The following is a 17,694-nucleotide window of genomic DNA, read 5'->3' on the forward strand; positions in this document are numbered from 1 at the left end:
TTAAATGTACAAGAACTGACCTATTACTGTGAACAGACAATAAGGGTTGGGTACAATCAAATTCAGGATCTGACTCATGTCCATAATGTAAACATCCCATTTAAATAAAAGCACCTGTTTCAATACACCAGTGATTATATAAGAGATAGGTACATCTTTCATCTGACCCAGAGTTATGCTCATATTGACTTTCAAAAGGGCTAGGGCAGAACTAATGACACAACGGATTGTACAGTCGATCACAATACGATAGCTCAACAGGAAGCCCAGGTGCAGCAAGTACAGGTGATCCAGGTGTGCGTTTGGCTATTCAGGATCAAAACCAGACATCGTGCTCCTTTCCATATTGCAGTATCACAGCAACATAGGACGTGGCGTTGAAATTTGAATGAGGTTAGCACGCGCGCACTGTTGCTACAGTAATGCTTTTGTAGAGGAACAATATTACAGATCTTCCATTTGCATTCGGTACACACGGAAGAGAGAAGTGGGAAAAGATCTACCGCTGTTTTACACCTCGCATGACACCGTCTTTGCAAACTCCCCAAATTATTCAGAGCTGAAATTAAAACGAAAAAACATTTACCCACCCCAACACTTGTGCCCTCTCTTTCCTTCCTGTCTCTCTCACACATATACACACACAGACACGTGCGTATACACTTTCACAGCAATGGGGCCGCTGTCAGGTGATCAGCGTCAGTCCTTGGATCCTCTCACTCCCCGGTGAGGGCAGAAACTAGGCCAGGCCTCGACAGAGCCTCCGTCGCCGTGCGCAGCCAGGAACACCGTCCCCCTGTCCACGGGACCTGAGCGGCGCACTCATTAATACAGTCCTGACAACAACGTGCTCCCCTGCAACCCCCTGCACCATCGCTCACACCCGCAGCCCCTTTTCCCGCTCGCTGGCATGGGGAATTAACCTGGGAGGGGCGGGGGGAGGATGGGGGGCGCTAATAGGCTGAAATTAATCAACGACGCCTGATTCGACGCAGAGGGGCGGCTGGAGTGCCAAACAATGTCCAGGAATGCTAATGGCGTTCTCGCTCTTGCTCGCTCTCTCTTAACATGCGCAACTTTCTGCGGCCGGCTGCAAAACGCCTTCGTCCATCCTTGAGTTTCACAGAGTTCCTGCTGATAAGCGTGGTTGCACAAGCAAATCTGGTGGAGGCCAAAAAATAGGGATGGGCCAACTATTCTATTAATCAGGTTGGTCTCTTCACATGGATTTGTGTTTTTTACTTTTGATATACCAGCAATGCCTCAACTATGGATGAACCGAAAACTCTCTAAGACACAGTTGAACTCTAACTAGCCTAGGGCTACAAGATGTATTGAAACATTGCAAATGTGCATATCGCAATGCTTTGCAATACCTAAATGATTTAAATACTTCAAAAAGTTATAAACAGTCCAACTTTTTGGTTGATGCGGATAGCAGAGAAACTGCGGGGACGATGAGAGTGATGCTTTCTTTGTCCCAGAATGAACGTTAAATGTATGTTGGTTATACACTCACCTAAAGGATTATTAGGAACACCATACTAATACTGTGTTTGACCCCCTTTCGCCTTCAGAACTGCCTTAATTACATGGCATTGATTCAACAAGGTGCTGAAAGCATTCCTTAGAAATGTTGGCCCATATTGATAGGATAGCATCTTGCAGTTGATGGAGATTTGTGGGATGCACATCCAGTGCACGAAGCTCCCGTTCCACCACATTAAAAAAAAATGCTCTATTGGGTTGAGATCTGGTGACTGGGTGGGCTATTTTAGTGAACTCATTGTCATGTTCAAAAAAACAATTTGAAATGACTCGAGCTTTGTGACATGGTGCATTATCCTGCTGGAAGTAGCCATCAGAGGATGGGTACATGGTGGTCATAAAGGAATAGACATGGTCAGAAACAATGGCTCAGGTAGGTTGTGGCTTTTAAACAATGCCCAATTGGCACTAAGGGGCCTAAAGTGTGCCAAGGAAACATCCCCCACACCATTACACCACCAGCCTGCACAGTGGTAACAAGGCATGATGGATCCATGTTCTCATTCTGTTTACGCCAAATACTTTACCATCTGAATGTCTCTACAGAAATCGAGACTTATCAGACCAGGCAACATTTTTCCAGTCTTCAACTGTCCAATTTTGGTAAGCTTGTGCAAATTGTAGCCTCTTTATCCTATTTATAGTAGAGATTAGTGGTACCCGGTGGGGTCTTCTGCTGTTGTAGCCCATCCGCCCCAGGGTCGTGCGTGTTGTGGCTTCACAAATGCTTTGCTGCATACCTCGGTTGTAACAAGTGGTTATTTCAGTCAAAGTTGCTCTTCTATCAGCTTGAATCAGTCGGCCCATTCTACTCTGACCTCTAGCATCAACAAGGCATTTTCGCCCACAGGACTGCCGCATCACCTTTCTTTCCCATTCTGATATTCAGTTTGGAGTTCAGGAGATTGTCTTGACTAGGACAACACCCCTAAATGCATTGAAGCAATGCCATGTGACTGGTTGTTTAGATATTTGCATTAATGAGAAATTGAACAGGTGTTCCTAATAACCCTTTAGGTGAGTGTATAAGTTAATTGAATTTGATTTTAAAAACTGTTTATATATCGTATATATAAAATATTTCTTTAATATCATGCAGCCTTAAACCAGCATAACCGTTCAATTCCTTAAGATAAATGAGTTGCCACAAGTTAGCTTTGGAAATATGTAATAATACGCACATCCCCACGAAAAACCAAACTGTGAATATTTCATGCGGTTCTGTTTTGCCACACGTCTCACATTGCCTTTAAAACCAAACGGTAGATTAATAAATGAGGATAGAAAAACTTAGACAGCTCTAACAAGCTGATCTGGCGGCTTAGCTCCCGTGCTGGGACGGGCTGAGTTTAGATAAAAAGGGGTGGGGTGTTGGGGGGGCGTGGTGACGGTTTATCACCTGTCACGCTAGCAGAAGTCAGCGAGTGTGAACAGTGTGTGTTGTTTGTGCTGCAAAGAGATGGGTGTTCTTCTGTCGCTATCCAAGCCGAACAAAGAGCTCTTTTCTTCGACGGGCTCTCCTGATGGGGCTGTGGTGGTGCACGGGTCCCTCTGTTCTCAGCGCAACTGCGGTACTGAAAGAACGGCTCTCACCTCCTTCAGAGACGCAGACAAAAACCAACTCTCAGTCTCAGAATAGCAGCCTTTCAGAGGGCCGGCCACACCACAAAGTCCTGCCAACATGCCATGACTGTGCCTTTCTCTAGCCCGCTTCACCCCCCAACAATTCCAAGGGCATCTACATGTGGGCAAAAGGAAACGGTATTGATTCAGGAACATCAAAAGCAGGCCAGGAAAATGAACCTCGTATTAGCACATGAAATTATATTTAGCGGGACACATAATGATGGCGACACATACACACACATGCATTGTCCCCTTGCCAGCTCTCCATAGGCCTGTCTTCAGAGGGGACGTTGGAAAAGAAGGGAGACGGAAAAAGTGGGTCATACATGGAGAGAGGAAAAGAAAGAGAGTGAGCGAGGGAGGTAGAATTCCCCTGATCAGGACAAATGGATCAGTCACAGGCCTTGTTGCTTTCATCTGATCTCAGTGGACAACTCAACCTGGGAAACGCACACGGCAACACATGTATCCAGATACACACTTTGTGCCACACAATGCTGTACGGTATTTTCAAAAACAACCAAGTATGTAAGGCCTGACACATAGGGTGCTTTTGTTACACAACACACACAAAAACAGTGGACTTTGCAGAACAGAGATCTGTTCCAAAACCTAGTGAGCAGCCTACATACAGTCATCGGCATTGTTAAGCGACACAGGCGCTCTTGATACAAAAGCTTTTGTACTTTAATAATGCTGCCTCATTTTAGCTAAATTTCGCATGGATGGCTTTGTAGGCATGCTCTTCAGTTTTCAAAGTTTTCAAAGAGTGTAGAGAAAATCTCAAAAACTGTAAAAAAAAAAAAAAAGATAGATGACGCGTCTCCATAGACTTCCACTTTAAAACAATGGCCGCTGACATCTTGCGCCAATGGCATCATTTTGTGCCAAAGTCTGCGAAGGAGCGATCGTGAGGTGGAGCTGTGGTATAAATGCCCCGCCTGTTTTCCATGGCAAACACATAAATCAAGTCGTCAGACACATTTTTATAGCATCTAATAACCAACTTATGAGAAAAACAAACAATTAAAAGTACATCATCAACATGATATAACAGAAACATTTGTTTACATAAAGAGGGTGAGATAAATACTACAGTCAGCCACCAGGGGGCGATCAAAATGTTTTGGCTTCACTTTTCAAGACATGTGCGGCACCCCTGAGTTAGACTGACCCTGATATGAGCTACAGATGACATGCTAAGGAAAGAACGACCCCTGGGAACGCCAACCCACACACACACACCACTTCCTTTTAATATCTCCAAATCTCTAAAGTAACAAGCAGTGAAGGTCAAAATAATAGGCTGTACGTAATCATTCAGGACAGACAGACTGAACGAAACACGTGGCCCCATGAACTAACGAATCGTGTTTCGCTGATCTACAATCCGGATCCCTGACCTCCGGAACTCAAAGTGTTAAGCAGGTTTATGACCTTTAGATTGAAATTCATTAATAAGGGAGAGAGGGATTAAAATGCAGAGAGTGGATTTTAAATATTGAAAATTCACAGCGGAGCCACTTCGCTGAGAACTCCATAGTCCATAGTAAGGAAGGCGCGGGGAAGGGCCGTGTTCGAAAATGGAATTTAGATAATAGTAATTATTCGGCTCACCCACTGTCTCTGTCCCTAACTGCCACAAAGCCACCTGAATTTACACAAAAAAGCTTGATGGAGAACTCCATCAAATATTAATAACAGGCTGTGTGGTTCCAGTACAAATGTATTTGGGCACCCTGGCATGCTTCTGTATGCGTGTGTAGGCATGCAAGAGACCCACGTTTTTGTGTGTGCCATTAACATTCTGCCGCATTTGACCCCCCCCCACCCCCAAAAAGTGCCTGAGTGTGTGTGTTTGAGTGCACAAATTCGTTTTTGTATCATGCATACAGCTGAGGTCCTAATGCATTTAGCTGCCCTGGTGCGTGTATAATTGAGAAGCCCAGCAGGAGCGGTTGCAGGTAGCCAGGTTCCCCTCCCACCTACCTCTCTTTTCTTCTCTCCCTCTTTTCCCCCTTGAGATCCCACTTGGCTTTTGTTTACGCTGTCGGTGAACAGTTCATGCAGGCGCAGTGACCATAGCAACACTCATAGTCATAAAACACTACATTTATGGTTTGTGTAACATACTGCAGTGACTGAACAGATCATGCGGCACCGAGGTCGCCGGGTCACTCGCACGGGTCAGGTAAATGGCCGCAAGCCGCCCGTCTGACCTTTTGACCCCAGCGATCAAGTGCTGGGAGTACTCACTGGGTCAACGGAGAAAGGGTATGGATGAATTATACAGCATTTCGAACACACAGAGGGGGAAAATGGAAGATCGGGTTCTGGTTCCGCCGGGGGGCCGTGTTGGCTTGGCAGTGGTTCGTGGCTAATGAGATTACATGGCTGTGTTTGATTGAGCCACTGTAAATAAACTAAATAAAGAGAAATGAAACAGTTAGTTAGTTCAAACAAAGTTAGAAAGTGACTATAAGACTCGTATTGGGAAAGTGCAGGAGCACCCAGAGGTGTTCGGTCTCGAAATCAGTGAAAGCTGCTTCCTGCAGCTTTAAAAGAAAAACAGCAGTCATCAGACTGCACAGACCATTAGTCAGACTCTGCAGTTTGCTACAGAAAGAATACTCGGTAATTTATGTAAGTGATACTGATACTGGAAAAAAGTCATGGAAAAGGAGACTGTCTTGACACCGCAAAAATATAATGAATATTTACAATGTATTTGCAATGATTTTGTGGTTAACAGAAATGAACAACACTGTAAAACTAATAGCTTTCATGGGACTAACAAGTATGAAAGTCTTAATCAAGGGTGTCACACACATCATAAAAAGTGAAGCTAAAATATTTTGATCACTCCCTGGTGGCTGGCTGCATTATAAGTCATAAACCTCATTATGCAAATAAATGGGATGTGACCCAAACTTAATCAAATTACACTTTTCCCAACGATGGTTTCTATTATTTTAGATATTTTTATCATGTTGAGGTACTTTTGTAATTGTTTTTTTTCTAATAAGTTTGGTTTTACCCTTTCAGAGCTTTTTATTTTACCAGTGTGTAATCACTGTGCCTTATTTTGATTGGCTGATCATCATTTTTTTATTGATTTGAACCACAAAACATGTGATGTCCATTCCAGTGGGTGCAGGATGTGAAGGGTTAAGGTTGTTATCAGAGGCCAGTTGTTCAAAAATCTGATCCAGATTTGGAAATCCGATGTTTTGCTATCCAGGATCAGGTAATCCATCTCACTTTTGTCGTGGTTTTTCAAAGTAAAATTGGATTGGGTCACCCTGATCCAGATACACACTGTTTTAAATGAGCAAATCTGGATTACTAGTGTTCTAAATGGGATCACATGTAAATGTTGACTATTAGCTATGTAATAAACAACAGATAGTTTGGTCAGTATGGGGTCACTACCAGTGTTGGGGAAAGTTACTTTTAAAAGTAATGCATTACAATTTTAAGTTACTCCCAAAAAAGTAACAAATTGTGTTACTTAGTTACTTTTCATGGAAAGTAAAGGGCTCGTTATAGTCGTGCGTAGGTCCTATGGCGTAGCCGCAACGGCGTAGGTTCCGCGTCGGATTTTCATTTATACTTTTGCATCGTTGTCCGCGTCGACGTGCAAACACGCGCGCTGGCCGCTGGTAGGCAGTAGCCACGCGTGTAACCACAGTAGCAGCGCGAACGCAAAAGAAGAAGAAGCTGTGCAAGTTAAGCCACAAACGAAGAAGAAACAGCAACTTGTTGTGTATAATTTGAGAAGACCAGCAATGATGGATGTAAATAAACAGCGACTTTTGTTGCAGTTTGAGTTAAATCACTCCTTGGCCATTCTTTGTTTTCACCGTCGCAAACGGAAATACCTTTGACGCAGTTTTTTTTACCTGACGGGAGGGGTTCTGGTGGACCAATCACAGCGCTTGCGGTCCGCGTAGAACTGACGCGCTGTTAAAAATTTTGCGAGGTGTGCGTCAAGCTACGCAGAGCTACGCACAGGCTACGGATAGCCCTTAATGCTTACCTGCTGCTGCTGGCCTGCCATCTCCGTTTCTGACGGAGAAAAGGCTGCATTTACACTTTAAATCTAAATGCACAGATCCGATCTTTTGACCATATCTGAATTTTTGGCCTGCCTGTTTACACATACTTTAGATACACCTCATATCCGACGTCCGTGTTTACATTAAACTCCCGCCCAGACAGAATGTTAGCTTAACTGGGTATAGTGTTAGCTATCTAACGTTAATGTCATCACTTGTCATCACCTTCGGTATCATTATCATCCTCACTGTCTCTCTGTCATCGCATCTACCTCTGAAAAACTATAGAGAACTTCGGGGGGTCGGCAGCTAGGTTTATCGCCCAAAATTCGCTTCAGTTGCTCATAAAATGTGCAGGTCGTTCTGTCCTGAATATTGCGGTTGTTGTGATCTTAACCTCCTAATACTTGGCTTTAATGCTCTTTATTTTGCACTGACATTGCAGCCAGGTGCAGCCGCACTTAACTCCTCCTTACTTCAGGTGCGAAATAATGACGATCAGCCCAATCCGTCGTATAACACTGACATTAAAATCAAGCTGAATCAAATATGTGTGTTTAGATGCAGTTCGGATGTCTGGATATTGGATATGTATCCAATAAAAATCCATACTTGGAAGTGGCTCAGTTCGCATAAGAAAAAATCGGATTTCGATAAGTTTTTTGTGTTTACACACGTGCATCGATATCCGATCTGTGTCAGATGTGTGCACTAAATCCGATTTTTTGTGACAGTGTTAATGCAGCCAAACTGTTCCCACACAGGCGTGTATGCATATAGTGCATAATTTGACTGAATTTGAATTAGTTTAATTCAGTACATAATTGTTTTAAATCAAATTAATTAAACTAAAAAAGTAACTTGCATTACTTTTTTGAAAAAGTAACTCAAATATTAATGTGTACATTTAAAAGTAATGCATTACTTTACTTGTTACTTCAGAAAATAAATATTATTACGTAATGCACGTTCCTTGTAATGCATTACCCCCAACACTGGTTACTACAGTAAGTGTTTTTACTTGAAAAGACAATAAAACAACACAACTTTCCCTTACTTTTTTATTTTAATTCAACATTCAGTCCGTTCTTCTGGCCCACAAAACAAAACAAATATAGATTATACACGAACACATTGGAACATGCATATTAAGTCATAAAGAGGCTAAATGTCCGGTAGTTTACATTTGTAGAAATGCCGGTTGTTAAAACTACTTTTGACTGTTTGGTCTCTGATGATTGTGTTTGTAATCAATATACTTTACAGTGTCAAATGACAGTTACAATTAAAGATTACTTTTTATTACATTTTTGTAATGAAGAACAGAAAGTGACTATTTGATCCAGATAAAAATCTAGATTAGATTTTGTGATCAAATCCAAAATCAGAATCCATTTTTTTAGTTTGAACAACCCACTTTGAAATTTTTATCTAATCCAATAGGTGAAATGGATTACTTTTGAACAACTGGCCACAGATGCTATTAAATTTGTGTTTGTGATTGACTTAAGCAGGAAAATGGGCCAGGCCTTGATACCACAGCTCTACCTCACGATCAATACTGTCCAGACTCTGGCTCCAAATGAAGGAAATGGCACAAGATGTCAGCGACTATGAGAGATATTTTAGTTTCATTTTTTTCCATTTGATCATTTTTTTAGTCTATGGTCTTAATACGGAAATATTTATCATCTAATTTCAAGTTACTTATATAAAGTCTTAACAGTAATGTATTTACAACGAGGGACTATCAAGCAAGGCATTCAAGGAGGATTCAAATGCAGAAATAAAAAACATGCATTATATTAAAGCAAACTGTCCTGTACAAAAAAAGGTTTGTTAATTATGCATTTATTCCCTGCCCCATAGACCTTTGCTTATTGTTACAAATGAAGAAACAACAAGTTGCACATTTTCTTTGGGAATCGAGAGCATCTCTTGCCTGCTAATGTTTACCCCAGAAAATTCTTTCAGCTAAAAGACTTCAACTGGGAATTAGCAAAAATAATTGAATGTACTTTTTAAGTATTTTTTAAATCGTCCTATTCAAACACTCATTTAGGTTTATTTAATTGTTTTGAGAACATTCTTAAAACTCTAAGAAAAAGTGCCAATTTGGGAATTTTAATATTCTTCATTTTTCACAGCATGATCAAAATCAGAATATTTTCACTACGCATTCTGAAGAATTATAAAGGCATACAGTCGATAAAACACAAGCTAGAACTGGATTACAAAGTTTTGATCAGAACAATTTAAGGCGCAGATCAGCAGGAGTGTGGCTTTGTTTGTATGGAGCAGTGGAACTGAAGAAAGGGTTACGCTCGGTGTCAAGCAGACGTGTCTGGTGTCTCGTTCTTCAGCCTCCTCACAATGCTCAATGCTGTAACACACACCCCTGGCCCTGTGCCACAGACCTGAGAATTTGTCTACAAGGCAGTAGGCTGAAAGATCAATTCTTTCTTTATGACTTTAGAGTGCTTTGTAACCATTATTTCTTACATGGAAACTGTAGACCTTACTATAGCTATGTAGTAAGTTCACTATTAAAGGGATAGTTCACCCCAAAAACGAAAATTCTGTCATCATTTTCTCATCCTCGTGTTGTCATCCTCAGACTGCCACCAAATGGGGGCATTTTGCCACCAAAATTTGAGAGTGTGATACTGAATTTTACATCCAGTCGCACATGTGCGATCAGTAAATTTGACCTTTTTTGTGATGTGACAATGAATTAGAAACAGCACATTGTACTTTCTGCATCTATCATTCAAGTATTTATTAGTAATACAGTGGAAATGAGTAAAAAATGTGAATATTTGGTTAGCATGTTGATTTACGGTGTGTGCCCCTAAATTTTCTGGTTGCGCCCCTAAAATTTCCAGTTGGGGGCCACTGTGCTCCTAGTGAAAAAAGTTAGTCTGGAGCCCTGCTGTATAAATTTCTTTGTTCTGATGAACACAACGGAAGATATTTTGAGGAATGTTTGCAAGCAAACCAATAAGGAATCACTGAGGAATCATTGACTTCCATAGTAATCCAGTTTTCTTACTATGGAAGTCAGTGGGGCTTCTGATCAGTTTGGTTACATCTTTTTTATGTTCATCAGACGTTATACATGTCTTTTTATTCACAGAAATTTTATTTTTGGGTGAACTATCCCTTTAATGCTGCATTCACACCAAACGCGAATAGAGCGTCTGGCGCAAATTATTTCAATGTTAAGTCAATGTAAAGACGCGTTTACGCGCGTCTGGAGGTCTCGCAGCGCAAATGAGGGATTTAGCGCGGCAGACTAGAATCCACCTCATTCACACATCTAGTTCGCGCGAATTGACGTGCAAATGACGCAAATTGAGCATTGCCGCGGGAAACGTGCGAAATCTGAACTTTGTCGGAAAATTTCGCCATGTTAACCAATCAGGAGCTTGCTCTAAGAGTGAAGTGACTACATAAAGCAAGAGAAGTCGCAGCAGCCCCTCCCATGACACAAATTTTCACGTGAATGTCTTGAATTATTAGAATTTCACGTGCAAATGAAGCGAGTAAACTCAAAATGTTCAAGCGTCCAACCACGCGCGAATAAGGCTCTGCATTATCGAATAGTTTTTGCCGCCTCTACCGCTTCTGGTGTGAACGCACAGTAACAGGGATAAAGGATTTTATAATGGATGTGTATTTTAGTGTACCTGTTACAAAACACCTAACAAACTCTCCACCCAACAACTGCTTCAAGACTGTCAAATGGTCAGAATGTGCCAGCTACATAGGCCCCAAACATTTGAATGCATTATTGTCGTTGCATTAGGAAACAAAATGCCAGACAAGAAAATTATCCTTAAACTTAAGGGAATGGAAAACTTAAAGATCAACATTTTACCTGAAAAAGTATACCTGTGCAGTGCTTTGCTTCCAATCATTATGCTTTCCAACCAAAAGAGCTTGGTTTGATTTTTTGTGTAATGACGGTCATAAAATTGTATGTACGGCTTAAGTATCCAAATAATTTGACGAGCCGCTGTAAAAACCTCTTATATCCAGAGATTGGTCAAAATGGGTAGATAAAAAGCCTGCTTTTAGAGTCAGTCAGAGATTAAATGAAGAGGAATTATTGGGTGGTGAACTTCATATATAACAGGGTTAAGAAGAGGACAGCAGCTACAGTCTGATAAAATTTGGTGATTTCCATCACCATGGCCAACTTTAGGTTGACCAGGGTCAAGGTCTCACCATGTAAAGTGACACTAAGGGTAAACAGCAGGCTATCTAGTGGACACAAGTGACCTGTAGTGAACAAAAATGGCTCACCTGTAAAATCGAACCCAATAATCATGAAATCTAAATTGCATAGATGATCCTAATTCATTTGTGCACATTATTCTGCATTACTCCAAACAATCAAATGACTTTTTCCACCCTGTCCCACCCTACATTGTTGGATTTCAACACAAGTAATACTAACACAGCTTGGGTGCAGTGTTTAAATACAATTTGCTTATCTGCAAGATTGGTGCCATAAATAACCACTGAGGTGTTTGACAGCCGATAAGCTCGATGCACGCTCGCAATAACAGGTCATTGTGTCCCGTCCACACTCCACACTATTTACACCCTTTCCTCCATACTGCAAACCTTTATGCAGTCAAGACATCAAAAAGGACCAGAAGAAACCGATTGGAGTCGAGATCGCTGACTGAATGGGAAACTAGATCTTGCAATGTAATACTATATTGATCTCTTTCTCTCTTTAAAAAACACATACACACACCAAACGCCCCAGTAACCAGAGCACGGCGGCTGGCAGAGGCAATAGGGGAAACAGAAAGTAGCCTGTAAATCCTGTTTACTTTGCGGCGAATCTGTAAAGTGGGATAAGAAGCACAAAGAGCAGTCAGCGGTGCATGACACGCAGACATATGGTGGGGAGAGGCGTCCAGCTGTTTCGCTGTCCTGGGGTTACGGTAATGAGCCGGAGGCTTCATTGAGCAGACTGAAGCCTCATCAATCCCTTTTCACCAGTAAGCCTCCACACTTCCAAGCGCCATTCTCGCTCACCTCACCTCAGACACCCACAAGCACATACCACCCTCGGATTTGCCTCGCATGCCTCTGAAGTTTTGGTTTTTACATCCTTGCCATTATATTCTGTGGCTCAACTCTCTGGTCCATGCGGACTGTAGATCACCATCAGGTTAAAGCCTGCCGAGTTACATCATCTATTTGGTAGACTAAACCATTGGATTCCAGAACTGCACAACCTGGCATCTGCATTTTATTTAGATTAATGTTCACGTTTGAAATAAACTTGAAAAGGTTGCTGGTTCAATTCCCTCAAATATCGAGCCAGGAGTTACCAATTTTTAGGCCACAATAAGGCACCAGAAGGATTGTTGCAGACTTCATGTGTACATCATGTGAAAGTCAATACATTTATCTGGCCCTTATTACTGTTGACAGTAAACAAACTAAATTTTTTCAATGTTGTATTTTGCTCCAAAAGTTATTAAATGAATTTCTACAGTCATTCCGAACATAACCAGTCTTGTTTGTCACAGACTGTTAATTGCTAAAGGTATAGTTCACCAAAAATAAAAATTAGTTTTTATTTACTCACCATCAGGCCATCAGATATGGTCAAATTCTGTCTTCAGAAGAAAAGTAAAGATATTTTGAAGAAACTGCCATGCTATGTGATTCATATAATGCAAGTAAACTGTACTTTGAGAGTTCAAAAAGCAGATAAATCCAATGTAAAAGTAATCCCTACGACTCCTGGTGACACACTGACAATACATTGAAGCCAGTACAGTGAAGCCAATCATTTGTTTTTGTTTTTTGGAAGAAATTGAACGTTATTTACAACATTATTAGCGTTAATGCAAAGCCACTGTCAAACATCATGACCACAATCTTTTTCTTGTGGTGTTTGATGGCAGTTGGCGCCAACTACAGAGCAGGAGGGCAAAGCGTACATCCTAGCGCATGGGAATGATAACGTATGCACAGTCTCACATGTGAACAAACACTTTGTGTGTTTATTACGGAGAAGAAGGATGCCTATCCTGGCTGCCCAAACTGTACGTTTACATGTTAAGTCAAGATCTCAAAGGGAAAAAATGCCTTTCCACAGATTTCCGACATTTAAAGTAATTTGACTGAAGTTATGGCTGCTTGCTCTTTTAATATTACTCAAAACATCAGGCAATGTTTCCGATCTTAAACTGCTATAATTGCTGGTTAAGCTCTACACACGAGCGACAGGAAGTGCGCATTGCCCTCCCGCTGTTTTGGTGGCGCTAGTATGCTGGTTTGTCAACCGCCACCAAACACAACAACAAGAATCTCGCTTATGATGTTTGGCATTATCGCTAGTAATAATGTTTTAAATAACATTCAATTTTTTCCAAAAACCAATCCATTGGCTTTACAAGATGCCAATGTGTCACCAAGAGTTGTGGGGATTACTTTTGTATTGGATTTATTTGAAGAGTTTAGTTCCAAAACGCGCTAAACGGCATAAAAAAAGAGTTACCACCAAAACCAGTATTGTATCTGGTCAGTATTAAAAAGTAAATTCTTTATTTTGCGCAAAATCCGATATCTGCTGTGTTATATTGTCATCTTTTCTCCCTTTTTCCCCAAAACGCGATAAACGGCAGTCCTCATTCTCTGCGGAACGCAATAAATCCGCTCAACAAATCACAGCACACCTTTCCATGCATTGTAAACAATAATGGCGGAGCACTGAATACACACGAAATGCTAGTTTTCCTTATCTACTTTGTACTTCGTGATTAACAAACAAACAAAAACAAAATAATACTTGTGATGGCAAACTTGTGGTGGTTTTCTGTGACAGGAAAGAAACGTAAGCCACTCGGGCGAAAGGAAAAATGCCGGCTGTTGTTTGTTCTCACCCGACGGCATCAAGCTTCTGTCATGCTAACACATTTACTCCAGGTGAACTTATGAAAAACATTCCATTATTTTACTCGAAGTCAACGAAAATTGAGCAGGACCAAAACATTTTACAGCTGATCTCTTTGAAAAAAGTTCAGCGACGACGTCCCAATGACAGCAGCAATGACAGTGTTCTTATGACAAAGTGTTTTGATTAATGCAATTAAATGTTTTTTATCAGTGTAGTCAACTAAATGAATATAACATGGCAAAGATGATTCAATAGATTTATAGCATTTTGAAAAAAAAACGTATGGATTTATTGCATTCGCGGAAAAAATAATCAGCTTTTATAATAAATCTTTGAAAATCAAATTATGGATTTGAATTTTTACATTTATTATAACCTTAAGATGCTATGTGAAAGTTTGTAACAGTGGTTTTCATCTTGTCACTTTCTTGGTATAGAAAACACGTTTTACCGAAATTAGTCAAAATGGATTTATTGCTTTTGAAACCTTCATTTGCTTTTTATACTCTCAAAGTGCCGGTACCCATTTACTTGCATTATATGAATCAAAAGCACTGACAATCTCAAATATAAGCCTCTCTGACTCCCACCTCACAGCTGGTGAATACAAAACTCTATTGAGCTCATCCAAAAATCCCACAATCCACCCCCCCACCAGAGATGCATCAAAACATTAACTTATTAACCTCGCAAATTTCTTTCATTCGTATTGTTTACGTGCTGGACGTGTCGGTAGCAGCGTATGCTTAACATGATGGGTGCATTGCCAAAGAAAATGAAGTGGTCATTAACATTCCTAATGGCTTTTCGAGTTAAATCGATGTATTTTTAATTGCAGCTGCAAACTGCAAACATCCCCCGACACAACAAGACCGGTTCTGGGACTAGGGGAGCGCGAAGGGAGACAGTTAAAGCTCTTTTCTGATAAATCTTATTTTAGATTGGATGTGGGGGCTTTTCTTAACATTGCTGATCTTCAACTTATGAACTTGAGTCTGAAGTGAAATATTACTATTTGAGAAAGATTTATCTGGCGTTATCTACCAAACTAATTACAAATAGGGTACAAAAACGTGACTAGAAACGCATTATTATCAAAAGCTGTTTCTGAAAAATGCCAAACATTCATCTCATAGAAGTTAGGCCCTGAACGATCTTGTTTGCTAAACAGTGTGTAACTCTACACTACAGCCCTGCATGAGGTGGCTATGATTCATATGCACCAAATTGGTCCCTGTCCTTAAATATTTCCTGTAACTGCTGTACATATAAGGACATCATATTCTTAAAAGTTCTGATTAAACTTTTTATTGCTTTAGTTAGGAATGCACAGTTTTGTTATAATATAGCATTTCCAACGAATTTGATACAAAATAAAAATCACATGAATTTCACAAAATACAGAAACTTTCTTTTTAAACTCCTGTGAAGGGGGATGTTATATACATACCAACAACTATATATTTTTAGTTCATTATACTAATAAACATAATATTAACGAATATATGGTAATAATATCAAACTAACCACTATGCATTAAACTGCATGACAACTTTTGATAATGTGTGCTTCTCTGGCCTTAGTTTGATCCTTTTTCTCAATAATGCTGCAGCACCATTAAACAGTATGTGAAATGCCTGACAGACAGATATACTAATGCCACTCATTTGCTTGTCTTACCCGGAGAGTAAAGCTTGGCGAGCTCTTGGGCCCCAGCATGCTGCGGTCCCCAACGAGGCGCTGTGCTGTGCGCAGCCGCTCCATGTTCATTCCCATTCGGATCCTCCTCTGCCATAGACCGGTGCCTGATCTCCGTGTCTGACAGTAACACCGCAGCCATGCTCCCTTATGATGACCGGTTTTCAGGGAAACTGCATAAATTATGGCGCTGTATTATGCATTTAGTCACCAATGCTTAGGAAACACAATGCTTTAGTTTTAAAGATAGAATGACACACCTTTTCTGTTAATCTCACTGAGGTTCCGACTTCAGAGAAACATACCCGGAACTAAAATACGCACGTACGCTCTGACTGCTGGATTCGCTCTGGAAAGTAGACGTATGTTTACCCTGTAAATGACAGATAAATATCGTCCTTAACATGACCCGCGAGCTCGGTTTAAACGGTCGTTAGACTGAATAAAGTCAATATTTGGAAAAACTTTTTGTGCGCTGTCTGGATTTAGGGTTAGTGGTAAAATGTGTATTTGTTTCTTGACACGAAACAAAATAGATTTAAGCACTATTATTGAAGAAGACTGGTAGAGTCAATAAAATAACGTCATTTTACAGCTGTTTATACAAAGACTTGAAGCTCAGAATGCATATGAAGTTGTTGTAGCTTAAAAAAATTCCCTAATTATTAGAGGTCGTATAATTTATTGATGGTCCCTTAGAGTTCTCCGTGTCTGTCATGAGACTCGGGATGCTGATGTTGGAAATGTCTTTCACACTACGGCTACTACTGTAGGCTACTACCTGTTGATAAGGTACAGATAAGATCTTGTTATCTTTCCTTCCTATCTTTTCTGCTTCTGTTTAATTATGTATTAATGAACAATCAGCTTGTAAATGTGTTCGACCCTATTCATAATAGTAAGAATACGCCTTTAAAGAAATAGAATATAATAAGTAATAAAATAATATAATTTAGTATAGCATAGTTTTGTTATAATATAATATAGTAGAATAGAACAGAGCACACAGATAGACGGAACAAAATTATAAATGTAAAACTTTTGTTTTTGTCCATTTTTCATGGGCTGAACTCAAAGACTTAAGACTTTTTCTATGAACAGAAAGGCCCATTTCTCTAAAAAATATTGTTCAAAAATCTTTCTTAATATATTTCAGTGAGCACTTCTTATTTGGAGAGATAATCCATCCACCTCACACCACAGGTGGGGCATGTCAAGATGCTGATCAGAGATCATGATTATTGCACAGGTGTGCCTTAGAATGGCCACAATAAAAGGCCACTCTAAAATGTACCCTGTGTCTCAATTCGTTCCCTAGCTTCCGAGGTTGTGAATCAGTATATCATGTATGTAGGTTCGGGCAGTGGTAAGGACCCTAGCTCACTTGACATTGGGACACTGTTCACTTCTTTTTCTGTCAAACGCTGTCATTATTCTCTTACATATCCGTGGATGAAATTGGGGAATATTATAACTTTTTTTAAATATATTCAATTTTAAATATATATATTTTTACAAATTTAAATAGATATTATTATTTTAAATATTGAGTAGATTGTGGTCCCAGACATGTGTAGCGATGTGTGTTTATATTGAAAATTAAAACAAACGTTTGTCTTTTTAAAAGTTCTGTCATATTTAATCAAATTTATTGAGATGGATCATGTGATTTTCGGTTGGCGAGCTTCAAAAAGGTCACGTCATTTCCGTTAAGGGAACATAGGGACCATCGATGCTCACTGGTTTTTGCGTTGCATTGTGGGAATTTTTAGGGAACGAACGTTCCAGTGCACTGGAAGGATTTTGCATTGAGACAGCCCTTAAAATGGCCGA

The 17,694-nt window shown here is 40.3% G+C and overlaps 1 protein-coding gene across 2 annotated transcripts in view; it reads right to left on the reverse strand.

Annotated features, from left to right (window-relative positions):
• LOC129419451 (plasmanylethanolamine desaturase 1) overlaps positions 1 to 16,295 on the reverse strand; it is a 36,164-nt gene extending 19,869 nt beyond the window's left edge. Inside the window, exons 1-2 of one of the 2 annotated variants that reach the window (XM_055174589.2) lie at positions 16,122 to 16,295; positions 15,844 to 16,034 (exon numbers count right to left, since the gene is read on the reverse strand). In XM_055174589.2, the coding sequence (XP_055030564.1) occupies positions 15,844 to 16,003 (160 nt within the window). In that variant the 5' untranslated portion in view covers positions 16,004 to 16,034; positions 16,122 to 16,295. The other variant, XM_073853620.1, reaches the window with a different exon arrangement.
• Between the last annotated feature and the right edge of the window lie 1,399 nt (positions 16,296 to 17,694).

This window comes from Misgurnus anguillicaudatus, chromosome 15 (genome assembly GCF_027580225.2).
Source record: "Misgurnus anguillicaudatus chromosome 15, ASM2758022v2, whole genome shotgun sequence".
Classification (NCBI taxonomy): domain Eukaryota; kingdom Metazoa; phylum Chordata; class Actinopteri; order Cypriniformes; family Cobitidae; genus Misgurnus; species Misgurnus anguillicaudatus.